Genomic DNA, 14,946 nt, shown 5'->3' on the forward strand with positions numbered 1-14,946 from the left:
AACAAATGTATAACAAATGTAGCAATTGTGATAAATCAATAAAAATTATTATTTTTTTAAAAAAGTAAATGCTGGGGGCGTGGCCTCTGAGGAGCGCTGTGCTTGGCCACGCCCACCTCTCCCTTGGACAGCTTGCCAGGGAAGAGAAAGAAAGGTGAGAGATTTAAAAACCAACACTTTAAAGATCTCTGACCTTTCTTTCTCTTCCCTGGCAAGCTGTCCAAGGGAGAGGTGGGCGTGGCCAAGCATAGTGCTCCTCGCTCGGAGGTCGCTGGGGGCGAGGCCTCTGAGGAAGCTGTGCTTGGCCACGCCCACCTCTCCTTTCTGCCGCAAGGGAATGAAGGGAAACTGCGAGATTTTAATGGTTCTGGAGGGAGGGAAGGGCACCTTCCATTAACGAAACAGAGGAAACGATTCGTATTTCCTGGTAATTTCGATATTTTTATAAAGAAAATTTTGTAAATAATTAAAATTGAACCTTCAGCGAGTTTAGAATTATTATTTTTTTCTTGATCAACCAAGCCTACTAAGTAGCGAAGGTGCAGACATTACTTTTCATTCAACCCTCGTATATCCACGAGGTCTTAAAAACATTGTCACATTTTTTAATTTGTAGAAGCCTCCATGTCCACCAGAAACTAGTTGATAGCAGTGATTATGGTATAAAACAATTGAGGGGAAAAAAACATTCATTTTTTTTAGTTGGACTGCAGCATTCCAGCCACAAAATAATATATTTATTACTTCCCAAATCATTTTCATCCTTTTAGAGATAAAAACTACACAAATGATAACTGATCAGAATAATTAATTAAAAATCAATAAATCAAATACACCCTTCTGTGTTTTCCTTTTAAAAAAATAATCACACAAGCACCCAAAGTCCATCAAGATACTCTTTTTTTGTTCAACCCATCTTAACAATTTCCACCAATTTTGGGTATACAATGGAAATTCCGACATTCCAAATCCTTCTCCTCTTCCATTTTGCACTGCTCCGCTCTTCATGTGAGAACTCTTCCATCATCAATAACCATTCCCTTCTTTAAATGCCCCAAATATAATTTGAGGATCAACAATGATGCAAAATGAAAAAGAAAAGTCAAAAGTCATATCCTCTCCAATAATGTACAACATGTGTTTTAAAATGGGCGTGAACCCCGAGATTTACCTATTTTGTAGGGCTGGGCAGTTTCGTTCGTTAATTTCGTAATTCGTTAATAATTCGTATTTAAAGTGGCTTATGATCCGATATTGAACCATTCAGGAGCAACTAAAAATCGAAACGAATTTTTAAACTCATTTCGTAATTGTTTCATAATTGTTTCGAAATCGTTTCGAAATTGTTTCGTTATTATTTCCGTATGTCTGGTGCAAGTTTTATAGTTGTTTGTTTTATCAGTGATAAAAAAATAAATTATTACACCAACAGTCAACAACAGAGGGAGAGGGAAGCTTCAGAAGTTCCCCCTGTCCCATTTGGAGGTTTTTTTAGCATATTGCGCAATCGCATCCACCATTAACAAGATTCGTTATTGTTTCGAAATTGTTTCGTAATTTCCAAAATTTCGTAAATTTCAAACTTTTTTAAAGGAAAATTTCAGAATTCTTTTGAAAAACGAAATGCAAAAACCCCCTAAAAACGAATCGAGTTTAGAAACGATTTTTTCCGTGGTTGCCCAGCCCTACTATTTTGGCCTCTTGGTTCTTTTGTAGACATTGCCAATGCCATTTTGAATCAATGTCTTTAAAACTCAGTTTGGAATTAAAAAATTTTTCTTCCTTCAACAAAATATTTTTAAGAGAACACCTTGGCTTGGGATGTTCTCGCCATCTTGATAAGGACAACAAAAATTTAAAGAAACCTTTAAGAGAGTTATAAACACATAATAACAAAAAGTTATCGCATATTTTCAATCTATGTTTGGATCCCGCCCGCCAAGTACGCATTCCTTTAATTGGTATCTGTGGTTCTCCTTCAAAGGAACGGTGCAATGTAGAAAAATCAAATATACAAACAGAACGTTTAATCCATCCTTTATGTTGCTAGAGTGAAATCTAAAGTTTGTTTTTTTTGTATAAGAACCCAACAATCTTTCTGATATTTACACCAAGAAGTTTGTTCAACAGTTTAAAGCCAAAGAACGTTCTGAAGTTCTCCAGTTCACGAGCAACATCACAGAATGCTTGAGGATCACTGCGGAAATTCAGTTTGTAACTCTCTCCTTTTCCCTGTGAGCTGGAGTTGAAACAGCGGGAACTGGAATGATTACTCTTCTTGTTCCTTGCTCCTCTTGAACCAAAGGTCCCCCCTCCCCAGAAAAAGGAACCCTCCCATTTACCCTTCTGAACTCTCTGGAACGGCATTCCGTCAGTTTGGTATTCTCTCAATGTATATAGCTGGAGCAGCCGAACGTGCAATGGTAGCAATGAAGCTGTGGTCTCGACTCCGCTCCAAGTTGGTTTCAGCCTGGTCCCGAGAGATAGTGTCATATCCTTTATTTACATGGAGGGGTTTGTGGGCCTGGCAGTATCCAATCACCGGCTGGTCATAGCCATAATAGGGCAAGGTTTTCATATGGTGAGGGACCTAGAGGGAAAGAGAAAAGGGGATGGGGGAGAAAGAGGAACCACACATTAGTATCAGAAGCAGAAAAAGAAAGGAAAAACAGTGTGTGATATGGGGAAAAATTAACAATCTAGTCAATACGCATGAGGATCATGTGATTAATTGCTAATGTATTGTTTTAAATAGGATTCGGTCTGCCTTTGCAATTTCTGGGTGTTTTGGGTCCGGGGGCAGGGCAAGTGCTCAAGCGGCGCATTAGGGGTGTCTATGCACAGCTGGACCTAGAGAGCATAGGTAGGTCTTCAGCCACAAGGTTTTTAGCTTCCCACAATAGGAATATTCATTTAGAGCAGGAGTCCCCAAACTGTGGCCTGCGGGCCACTTCCAGCCCGCCAAGGACCCTTATCCGGCCCGCGGAGGAGGAGCACCCCCCTCCACAAATATTATTATTATTATTAACTTTATTTGTACCCCGCTAACATCTCCCGAAGGACTCGGTGCGGCTTACAAAGGCCAAGGCCCTCAATAAAATAACAGCATAACAAATACAACAATAAAAACTCAAAAAGCAACCAATAAACATTAAAGCAATAACAGTAAACATTAACAACAACATCATGACAGATTTAAAAACAAAGGGCCGGGCCAAATGCAATGAACAAAATTAAAAGTGCTGGATATGACAGGTGAAATGTAAGGATTTTAGAGTAGGTGCGATGTGCAGACAGACAATCTTAAATCTCTAATAAAGTGCGTTTGGGACATGATGCTGGGAGTTTCCTATTCTGGAAAGGCACACTGGAACAGCCAGGTCTTCAAGCTCTTCCTAAATAAAATGCAAGAAATCAGGAAACATGAATCCAAGGCATGGACATAAAATCATAGAATCCAAGAATCCAAACCACAAAACAAAGGCACGTAAAACATGATTTTTCCAAGCAAAGCTTCCATGAAACAAGGACGAGATCTTGACTTGATTCCAAACAATGCTTCATTTGACTACATATCCTGCACTTGGGACTTTTATCTCCTCGTTAGTTGTTTCTAGCACTCAGAAATTGATTCCGCTTTAGCTGAGAATTTCTTATCTTTTTCTCTCGGACCCTGGCAGAATGCCAAAGCCACTGTTCGGCTCTCCTGTTTTGACTGATCTCCTCCCATCTATTTATTTGCTCATTAATTTCTGCAGCTGGGCCAGGTGCTGAGCTGTTTTCATGTTCCCTATCATGGGAACTCTATGGTAACAATTCAGAAAGCACACCATCATCCCCACACCCTTCAGGGACATTCTCATGGGAAACTACACTTTGAACAGGGATCTCCTGGTCATTCTCTGCATCAAGATCACTGACCAAACCATTGCCATCTTGAAACTCATCTTGAAACTCATTGACATCACCCAAATAAGGAAATTTCCTTTGATTCCTAAGATTTTGTGATCTCCTTGTTAGCCATGCTGGTTACAAATAAAATAGGGAATAAATCTGAGACAGAGTTTGGGGCTTGTCAGTTGCATTCAAGACTCTTGTCCCTTTCCCATGATTTGAGTATCTGCTGACTCTTTTGTAAAGATTGTAGTTGTAACACAAACTCGACTGCATATTATCACAGATGTCAACTACAACGCAGTTAAAAATTCCAACAGTTTGAAAAGGGCAGGTTTGTTAGTCAGTTGCAGCAAGAAATCCCAGAGACCTTTGATATCTTCTGGCATCAAACAAGGATGACATTTTAATATTTCATCCTCCAAGACTGTAGGTCTATTTTTATTTGTCTCATCCACCCACATTTCATTTCCCTCCTACATTGAAGGGAGCATTCTAACTTTTGCACAGCGCTTGGCATCCTCACTTCTTCCCATGTCCACTGAACGGCATGGATACAACAATTAAAATACTCAGTAGACATTGGTGGACAATTGAAATCAACACAGCTCTTTTATATTTCGGATACAAGAACCAGGAGCCCCCAGTGGCAAAGTGAGTTCAAATCCAGGGAGAGCGAGTTGAGCTCCCTCCGTCAGCTCCAGCTCCCCATGTGGGGACATAAAAGAAGCCTCCCACAGAATGGTAAAACATCAAAACATCCAGGCATTCCCTGGGCAATATCCTTACAGATTTATTTATCATGTCAGGGGCAACCAGACCATTTTATTACATTTCTAACAGAACAAAACAAACAAACAGATTAAATAAACACAAAGTTTGCAAGCTTGGTAGTTGATTAAATGTCCTTTGACCAGTATCTGGCCACTTGGAGTGCCTCTGGTGTTGCCGCAAGGAGGTCCTCTACTTAGAAGCCATAGTAAATTACTGGTGCAAAACTAGCCCACAGCTATTAAATCCTTTCCTAAGGAACTCGTTTCCTCAGAAACCAAAACTCGTGTGTTCTGGGCCAACTGAATTTTAGTCTCTTCACTTCTAGAAACCAAAATTTGAAGAGCAAATGTTGACAGCTGTCATGCATATAACTCCTGCATGACATGAACAGGAGCCAACTATATAAAGTAGCTCCCTTAGTCAATCATTCCCAAGGATCTTCCTGGATGAGTGCAGAGTGGATGGAATGAACCACCTTTGCAGAAAGCCTTTCAAGGAAGCAGCATTCATATACCAGGTCTAACGTGATCACTAACTGTGCTGTCACACGCTGGGCCTGTGCATAAGACTGTAGACAGAACATAAATTCTGTGTGCCCAATGGGACGCCAGGGCTGCCTCAGATTAAAGGCCTTTGGATTTCCTTAAAACAGAGTCTCTAGATTGCTTAAAAGTTCAACAAAGTTCTTTATTAATGAAAACAAACAGGTACTTTAAAGCTTTCTTAACAGTCTATTGGCTCTCTCAATCTTGTTCACTGGGAACAGGCACTATCTTCATAAACTGTATTTTAACTAATGGGGAAATCTTTAACCTCTAATCTGGGCAGTCTGTCTTTGCCTCTGTTGGCGTGGAGCCCCTGCACCCGGTACCAACTGCTTCTGGCTTCCGCAAGTAACCCTTACCAAGCAGAGCTTTGTAGACTTCCAGGGGAAAAAGGAGTTCAGGTTTCAGTGATGGCTGATTGAAGTCCCTCAGCGAAGGAGCTGTAAGGCTGTATGAGCCTCGGCCAAGCTGTGGGCTGTATAACCCACATCCCACAGCTCGGCCAAGCTGTAGAAGATGAAGCTTTCTATAGGAGCTCTTAGTATTATGTCCTGCATGGAAAGCTTCTCTGTGTGGACTGAACTCAAACTGGCGCCTATTCCCTCCAAAACCCAAAAAGGGGGTGGGACCAGGGAACCTAACTATAATTGACAGGTGGCTTGCCCTATGATTGCAGCCAAAAGAAGCCACCTATCTGCAGAGTCCCTGAAACTTAGGACTATAACAAACATTAAATGCAAAGCAAACAAAATTGGAGCTCCTGGTGCAGTTGTACCTGCACACTAACTAATCACAGCCTGCCCTGATCTAGAGCCTAGATACATGGGTCACAGTGTGAAAAATACATGAAACTGTAAGGATGCAGCGGACTCTTAGAGCGCACAGAGTTTGCCCATCATAGTGTCATCATTTTGCCTCCCCTTCTTGGCCTCACCCATTGGAGGTCAGCAAAACTAGACCCTTCAAACAATCTAACAAGTTGATTTAAATCCCCCCAGTTTATTCTAAGGTTTCATCTCAGTTCTTTGAACTAAACAATAAAGCCCAGCAATTTTTGGTGCCCTTTTTATTTTTTTAGAATAAGATCTCCCTTGTAAAAGGACAGACATCAGTAATGTACACAACATTAACTTGATAGGGTCCAGTACACATCCTTGTTTTGTCCCTTGCGTCTAAACAGGCATTAAAAGTTCTGAATCAGAGCATTGTCTCTAAATGGCTCCGAAATACCGTTGCCCTAAAAAACATATATGCTCAGTACCTTATCCAACTGTCCCCTTGGCTCCATTTTGAAAAGCTTTCTTTCTCTTATCTGTTCTGCTCTTTAGTATCAAGAAAGAAAAACTAGTTCAAAATGGGGTCTGAAAGTAAGTTTCTGTTGTTGTGCCATCCACTCAGACGCTATAAAAAATAAAACTGTGACGTGCTTCTCTCTATGTCTGAGTGAACTGCAGGTGTCCTTCTTGAGAAGCTTGAGATACTCAGCAACTGAGGCTATTACTGGTTTTAAACATCAAAAAAGGATATTTATTAGGCCTGGGTAACAACGGAAAAATTTGTTTCTAAACTCGTTTCGTTTTTAGGGGGTCCATTGCGTTTCGTTTTTTAAAAGAATTCCGAATTTTTCTTTAAAATTTTTTCGTTATTTATGAAATTTTGTAAATTTTGAATTGATTCGTTAATGGCGGACACGATTGCGCAATACGCTAAAAAAACCTCCAAATGGGACAGGGGGAACTTCTGAAGCTTCCCTCTCCCTCTGTTGTTGACTTTTGGTGTGATAATTTATTTTTTTATCACTGATAAAACAAACAACTATAAAACTTGCACCAGGCATACGGAAATAATAACGAAACGATTTCGAAACGATTTCGAAACGATTTCGAACCAATTACGAAACAATTACGAAATAAATTGAAAAATTCATTTCGATTTTTAGTTGCTCCTGCATGGCTCAATATCGGATCGTATGCTAATTTAAATACGAATCAATAACGAATTACGAAATTAACGGACGAAACCGCCCAGCCCTAATATTTATTTATTCAAAGTCCTTGCAGACTTGGCACAGCTTATCAAAGTTACAAACAAACAGTTAATAGATGAAACCACAGAGATATTCCTTCTTTCTCTTCTCCTCCGGTCACTGAGTTGACTTTTCCCCAGAAGGCAGAGAAGATCCTGGAATCTTTTCACCCTAACCCTAAGCTGTTATGGTTAGAAAAAAGCAGGTTTTTTCCCCTATCTATAAGTTAAGGTTAGTTCTGGAGACAAAGCAGTGAAATCTCTCTCTCTATAACTATATAACTCAATCTTCTCAATTGAGCTTATCTATCTATAATATCTCAATATAGCTTAATACTCAATTGCTCAATATAGCTCAATATAGCTCAATATAGCTTAACTAGGGCTGGGCGGTTTCGTTTTGTAATTTCGTAATTCGTTAAAAATTCGTTATTTTTTTTTGATAACGAAGCGATAACGAACCATTCAGGAGCAACTAAAAAACGAAACGAATTTTTAAATTCGTTTCATAATTGTTTCGAATTCGTTATGTATTCGTTTTGTTATTGTTTTGAAATCGTTTCGTTATTATTTCCGCATGTCTGGGGCAAGTTTTATAGTTGTTGTTTGTTTAATCAGTGAAAAAAAATTATAAATATCACACCAACAGTCAACAACAGAGGGAGAGGGAAGCTTCAGAAGTTCCCCCTGTCCCATTTGGAAGTTTTTTAGTGTATTGCGCGGTCGCGTCCGCCATTAACGAATCGATTCGTAATTGTTTCGTAATTGTTTTGTAATTTACGAAATTTCGTAAATATCGAACTTTTAAAAAGAAAAATTTCGGAATTCTTTTAAAAATCGAAACGCAAAAACCCCCAAAAAACGAATCGATTTTAGAAACAAATTTTTCTGTGGTTGCACAGCCCTAAGCTTAACAGTTATCTATAACTCAATATAGCTCAATACTCAATTACTATCTATATTAACTCAATAGTTTTTGCAATGGTTTTCCAAAGCTACCTGTCTGACTATCAGCACGTCTGAAGTCTTTCCTCTAAACTGAAGGAGGCAGGGGAGATTCCAAAATAGAGATCTCAAGCCCAGGAGAAGGGGCGGGCACTAAACCCAAAGAGCTGCTCTCTAGGCCAATAGTTGCAAAGAGGCCAGCAGGCTGGCTTTCCAGCCTCTGAAACTGTTAACTTTCAGGGCTCTGCAGCAGCCCTGGGAGAAAATCCAAGGGGGAGCAACTTCAAGCAACTGTAAGGGAAGGCAAATTAGGCTCCTGGGAAACGGATCAGTAGTTTCTCATTCGTTCAGTCACTTCCGACTCTTTGTGACCTCATGGACCAACCCACACCAGAGCTCCCAGTTGGCCGTCACCACCCCCAGCTCCTTCAAGGTCCAGCCAGTCTCTTCAAGGATACCATTCATCCATCTTGCCCTTGGTCAGCCCCTCTTCCTTTTTCCTTACATTTTCCCCAGCATCATTCTCTTCTCTAAGCTTTCCTGAAGTTTTCCAACATAGGGGAAGGAACATCAAAAAAGGGGACTGGATAGACATTTGTGTCTTACTTTATAGAAACACTAGCTGTAGTTTGGGGGATTGTTCTGAAAATATTGTACACTAGCTGTACCCGCCACTCATTGCTGTGGCCAACCTTCCCTTCCTCTTTCTCTCCTTCTTTCTTCCTCTCCTTCCTTCGCTTTTTCCTTTTCTTCTCTCCTTCCTTCCTTCATTCCTTCCTACCTTCTCTTCCTCTTCCCTTTCTTCTCCCCTTTTCTTTCCCTTCCTCTTTCTCCTCTTTCTTCCTTCTCTACCTATTCTTGGACTGCATCCCCCAGGATTCCTCCTGATCGATCTACCTACCTAGTACCTACCAATCTATCTCTATCTATCTAATCTATCTATCAGAATGCTGGAAGTTGCAGTCCAGGAATCGGAAATGGGAAATATGCCAGGATTGGGATGCTCTCAAAGAAATCCAAGGAGAAGAAAGCTTGCATTTTGGAAGCAGTGCATTTGGATCATCCTCCTCTCCTAAAGGGGTTGGTCTAGTGGATGCTGGGAACTGTAGTCTGAAAGAGAGTGTGGATATGCTATTGTGTGTTTTGTTTGCTGGGGGGGGGGGTTGTTTTTGCACATGTGCTGTAGCGTCTTTTCGCTTTTTTGGCTTTTCAAGTCCTGTCCGCTATGTTTTTCAGTGTTTTTTTGAGTGATGGTCCTGTGTTGGCCTGATAGGTGTATTGTGTCCAAATTTGGTGTCAATTTGTCCAGTGGTTTTTGAGTTATGTTAATTCCACACATGAAAATTATATTTTTATTTATAGAGTTGGAAGAGACTTCATGGGTCATTCAGTCCAACCCCATTCTGCCAAGAAGCAGGAAAATCACATGCAAAGCACTGCTGACTGATGGTGATCCAGCCTCTGTTTAAAAGCCCCCAAAGAAGAATCCTCCACCATACTCCGAGGCAGAGAGTTCCACTGCTGAACAGCTTTTACAATCAGGAAATTCTTCCTAATGTTCATGTGGAATCTTCTTTCTTGTCGTTTGAAGCCATTCTTCCATTGTGTCCTATTCTCCAGGGCAGCAGAAAACAAGCTTGCTTCCTCCTTCCTATGACTTCTCCTCACATATTTCTAAATGGTCCTCATCATGTCTCCTCTCAGCCTTCTCTTCTTTGGGCTAAACATGCCCAGCTCTTTCAGCCGCTCCTCATAGGGCTTGTTCTCCAGAACCTTGATCATTTTAGTTGCCCTCCTCTGGACACTTTGTATCTTCCTTCATGTCAGAATGGGCTTAGACTGGATTGCTCATGTGGTTTCTTCAACTTTATGATTATAGGACAACCTCACAAAAATTTATCCAACATAGTACTTGGAAAGCAAAGCACACCACTTCTGTCAAAGAAGAATTGTGGCAAAGAGAGAGAATGCAAGGTTGTTTTTTTTTTCTGTGCAGCGATCATAAACATGGCAACCTGTTCCATCCATTACTCACAATAAATACGTACAGTATTTAATATGAACATTTGATAATGTTGCTGCCATAATGACAAATGAATGCATTGGAGAATGAGTGAAATAAGTTTTTGTCTTGTATTAAATATTGGTTTTTCATTAGATCTCTTCAAAATTTATGGCATGCAGGAGAGCTACTCAGAAATGAATGGCTTCCTTAAAGAGTTTTAAATGCTCTTTTAAAAGTTGTACAAGAGTTCTGTATGTGGAAAGTGGAAATAAAAATGATTTCTTAAAGCCACAAGCCCATGCCACCAAGATATAATTCTTTTTCCTTATGGTCTTTCTGGTTATAATTCAGGTTTCTGCAGCTTATACAAAAATAGGGAGAAATTCAAGAAGCATGTGATGGCGCAAGTGGCGCCACCTATGTATAGAACTGTTAGTTGTAAGATTTAAACTGTTGTTTCATGCCAATCCATACAACTATACATAAGCAGGGTAAAAAGGGGCAGCCCTTTTTACCCTGCTTATGTATAGTTGTATGGATTGGTTGCTTGTAGCTGTCAATCAGTAGTTTGGCTCCACCTCTTCCTGCAGGAGGGGAGTGCTTCCCTTTTCTTTCTCATTCTTCCATCAGAGTTCATACCACATGGACGTGAGTAAAAGACTTGATTCTAAAGGACCCTGATTTAAGTTACCTCTTAGCACCAACTCTGAGGTTTTTTACCCTTGGGACTCATGCTTTATGTCCAGATCGTCCTCGACAACATTGAGGAGACCCAAGCACCTTCAAACCGGTTCTTTTGGCACCAAAGGAAGATCCTGAGTCTTCAAAACATAGGCCATCTGAACTGGGGTTGTGGTTTGCTCCGGCATTCACAGCCATTGAGGAAAGAGGAAACTTGGTGAGTCTTCTCAGCTTCAAATCCCTTGGACCCAGGACTAATTGAGACTGTAACATATGTCTTCCTTCACCCCTCTAAAGTTTTCCAGCTCATTGCTTTGAAGAAATGACTTTGTGATAAATAAAACTTACTTTGAGCTATTTATAGCGTTTTGGGTTTTTGGGAGTTCCAGTTTCCTATAGGAGGGCAAGAAGCCATCTATAATAAAGTTAGAGGCTTATCGAGGCAGGGTGGACAAACAAATCCCACCTCTGCCCTTCGATATAGCGTAGAACAAAGGCTGACCCTATGTTGTAAATGCAAGTGACCGAAGTACTTGGTAGTATTTGCCGCCACCACCTCAGAAAATGCTGGCCTGAGGAACCAAAAGGGTGTGAATGTATTTTAGGTAAAGGGTGTTTGAGCTCTTGGGCTTCCATGGCTTCCTCCCTAGCTGACTGGAGTGTAAAAATGTGTTGAAAGAATGAGTACTGAGGCAACGAATGGATTGAGGCATACACCAGTTAAAAGTAAACTAATAAAGAGTTTATTTTAAACTTGATATTAACAACAACTCGTTGGAAATGAGTGGTACATAAAGCGTAATTCAGTTACAGAGGCTTAGCTGTTTAGACAGTTTTCCCTAAGAATGTAGCTTTGGGTTTCTGTGAGTCTCTTTTAACTATACTGTTCAACTTCCTTCTGAAACAGTATATCACTGAGAACAGTCTCTCCTGTCTCACAGAGTAATTAGTCTCTAACTAATACTCTCCTCAGAGCAATAAGCATCAAGTGAACAAGTCTTCTTTACTGACCCTCTGTACAGTAAACTTCAAGTCTCTTGTCCCTATCTTATTCTCTCTGACTAAAAGACTCACTCCCAAAAGCTCACTTTCTCCTGTCTAAATTCTCCTCAGCTCCCCAGCCTAAAAATCCATCTACCCTCTTCACTGTTAAAATCCCTTCTCCTTTTCTGTCAAACTAGACAGCTGCTTTCCCTCTCTAAGCTGACTCCACCCCCAATTGCTACACCCAATCAGGAGTCAGCCTGACTCCTCCTCCTGCTCGGCTTGAATACCAAGATGCCAGCTACTGCTATGCAGGCTTCGGCCTAGCCGACTAAAAGGTAGATCTATCACACCATCCCCTGGGGGAAAGATGCCATTTCCATCCCCCCTTTATTGAGAATAATAGCCCCCAGGCGTGACGGCACAAAGCAGTTGATGACATATTAGACTGAAAGGGTCCCCCCTGTCCCCATTTTGCACCTTCCTAAACAGTCGATCTCATAGTATTTAGGACAGTGGTTATGGAAACTGTGTCTCAGAAAAACTAGGCATCAACTGTCAAACGACTTGCAAGGACAGCAGTGAGGGATTGCTAAAATTGTATTTCAACATTTTAAGACTCAAGATTGGGAACCACTGACCTAAAACAGGGATGCAAATCCTCAGTAATTTTCTTTTCATGGAGTAATTCTAGAAATGTTATTCCCACTGCAAGAAAGACCTTAAAACCTACACTGTTGTCAACTACACACTAGTAACAATTTAGGTCTTATTCCTTGTAAAATTTGCAGATGGTTGATTTATACTGAAAACATATATTCTGTCCACATTCTATGGCAATTTTCTAGTTGGAATGGCTTATGTGCCAATTAGATGCAGCCAACCCAGTTATATACCAAATGGCACAAGGTGGTCTTCTTCTCATCCTGAATGGCTTGGTGGGATACTGTTCAGAATCATAGAATCGTAGAATCATAGAGTTGGAAGAGACCTCATGGGCCATCCAGTCCAACCCCTTGCCAAGAAGCAGGAATATATGTTTTATTACGGTCTTTGGTGACCCTTCTCAAACCCCCTCACGAGACCCCCCCCCCCCCCGGGGTCCCAACCCCCAGTTGAGAAACACTGCTCTATTGGATGATGCTGTGTGTATCCTTCTGCCAGTCTTCCTCTTCCTTGGAATTATTCCACCACTAGGAGCCCCGGTGGCGCAGTGGGTTAAACCCCTGTGCCAGCAGGACTGAAGACTGACAGGTCACAGGTTCGAATCCAGGGAGAGGCGGATGAGCTCCCTCTATCAGCTCCAGCTCCTCATGTGGGGATGTGAGAGAAGCCTCCCACAAGGATGATAAAAACATCAAATCAAAAAATCAAAAAAAGCCAATGGGATTTTGGCCTGCATCAATAGGAGCATAGTGTCTAGATCTAGGGAAGTAATGCTACCCCTCTATTCTGTTCTGGTTAGACCACATTTGGAATATTGTGTCCAATTCTGGGCACCACAATTCAAGAGAGATATTGACAAGCTGGAATGTGTCCAGAAGAGAGCGACTAAAATGATAAAAGGTCTGGAGAACAAGCCCTATGAGGAGCGGCTTAAGGAGCTTGGCATGTTTAGCCTGAAGAAGAGAAGACTGAGAGGAGATATGATAGCCATGTATAAATATGTGAGAGCAAGCCATAGGGAGGAGGGAGCAAGCTTGTTTTCTGCTTCCCTGGAGACTAGGACGCGAAACAATGGCTTCAAACTACAAGAGAGGAGATTCCATCTGAACATGAAGAAGAACTTCCTGACTGTGAGAGCCGTTCAGCAGTGGAACTCTCTGCCCCGGAGTGTCGTAGAGGCTCCTTCTTTGGAGGCTTTTAAGCAGAGGCTGGATGGCCATCTGTCAGGGGTGATTTGAATGCAATATTCCTGCTTCTTGGCAGAATGGGGTTGGACTGGATGGACCATGAGGTCTCTTCCAACTCTTTGATTCTATGATTCTATGATTCACCCGGGCGTCCCCTGGGCAACGTCCTTGCAGACGGCCAATTCTCTCACACCAGAAGTGACTTGCAGTTTCTCAAGTCACTCCTGACACGACAAAAAAATAATAAAAATTCCACCACTCACTATTTTAAAAAAATGTCCATTGAGATATTTTCCCTCTGCCAAGAAGCAGGAAAACCACATTCAAAGCACCCCAACAGATGGCCATCCAGGCTCTGTTTAAAAGCCTCCAAAGAAGGAGACTCCACCACACTCCGGGGCAGAGAGTTATTATTATTATTATTATTATTATTATTATTATTATTATTATTATTATCTTTATTTGTACCCCACTAACATTTCCCGAAGGACTCGATGTGGCTTACATAGGCCAAGGCCTCAATACAACAATAGCATAACAAATACACAACTTAAAGCAAATCAAAACATTAAAGCAATAACAGAAACAACAAAAACAATACACCATAATACAATAAAACTAGGGCTGGGCCAAATGTAATGGGTACAGATTAAAAAGTGCTGGGTGTGACAGGTGGTATGTCGGATTTTAGGGTAAGTGCAGTGTGCAGACAATCTTAAAACTCTGATAAAGTGCTTCTGGGACATATTGCTGGAGTTTTCCTATTCTGGAAAGGCACATCGGAATAGCCAGGTCTTCAAGCTCTGACTCATTTTCTGAGTCGTAACAAAAATGGTGGAAAAAGCTTCGGAAAGGCAAAGGGACTTCCGGTTTTTAAAAAAGCTTCAATATTCTTTCAAAAAGGTAATTTAAACGAAATTATTACAAGCTACGAGTTATCTGAGCAACTCTATCCATGCCTCATAGAAAAGGAAGAAAGGGGAGAAAGAGGAAGGGAAAGAAAAAGAGGGAAAGGAAGGGAAATGGAAGAGAAGGAAGGAAGGAGACAAGGAAAGAAAAAAGGGAAGAAAGGAATCATAGAATCATAGAATCCTAGAGTTGGAAGAGACCTCATGGGCCATCCAGTCCAACCCCATTCTGCCAAGAAGCAGGAGTATTGCATTCAAATCACCCCTGACAGATGGCCATCCAGCCTCTGTTTAAAAGCTTCCAAAGAAGGAGCCTCCACCACACTCCGGGG

At 41.2% G+C, this 14,946-nt stretch overlaps 1 protein-coding gene across 2 annotated transcripts in view; it reads right to left on the reverse strand.

The window, feature by feature from the left end:
* Nucleotides 1-715: 715 nt before the first annotated feature.
* Nucleotides 716-14,946, reverse strand: part of LRRTM4 (leucine rich repeat transmembrane neuronal 4) — a 699,210-nt gene continuing 684,979 nt past the window's right edge. The window contains exon 4 of one of the 2 annotated variants that reach the window (XM_060787220.2): nucleotides 716-2,590. In XM_060787220.2, the coding sequence (XP_060643203.1) occupies nucleotides 2,372-2,590 (219 nt within the window). In that variant the 3' untranslated portion in view covers nucleotides 716-2,371. The remainder of the gene's footprint in view (nucleotides 2,591-14,946) is intronic. The other variant, XR_009632084.2, reaches the window with a different exon arrangement.

This window comes from Anolis sagrei, chromosome 7, assembly GCF_037176765.1.
Source record: "Anolis sagrei isolate rAnoSag1 chromosome 7, rAnoSag1.mat, whole genome shotgun sequence".
In the NCBI taxonomy this organism is placed as follows: Eukaryota; Metazoa; Chordata; class Lepidosauria; order Squamata; family Dactyloidae; genus Anolis; species Anolis sagrei.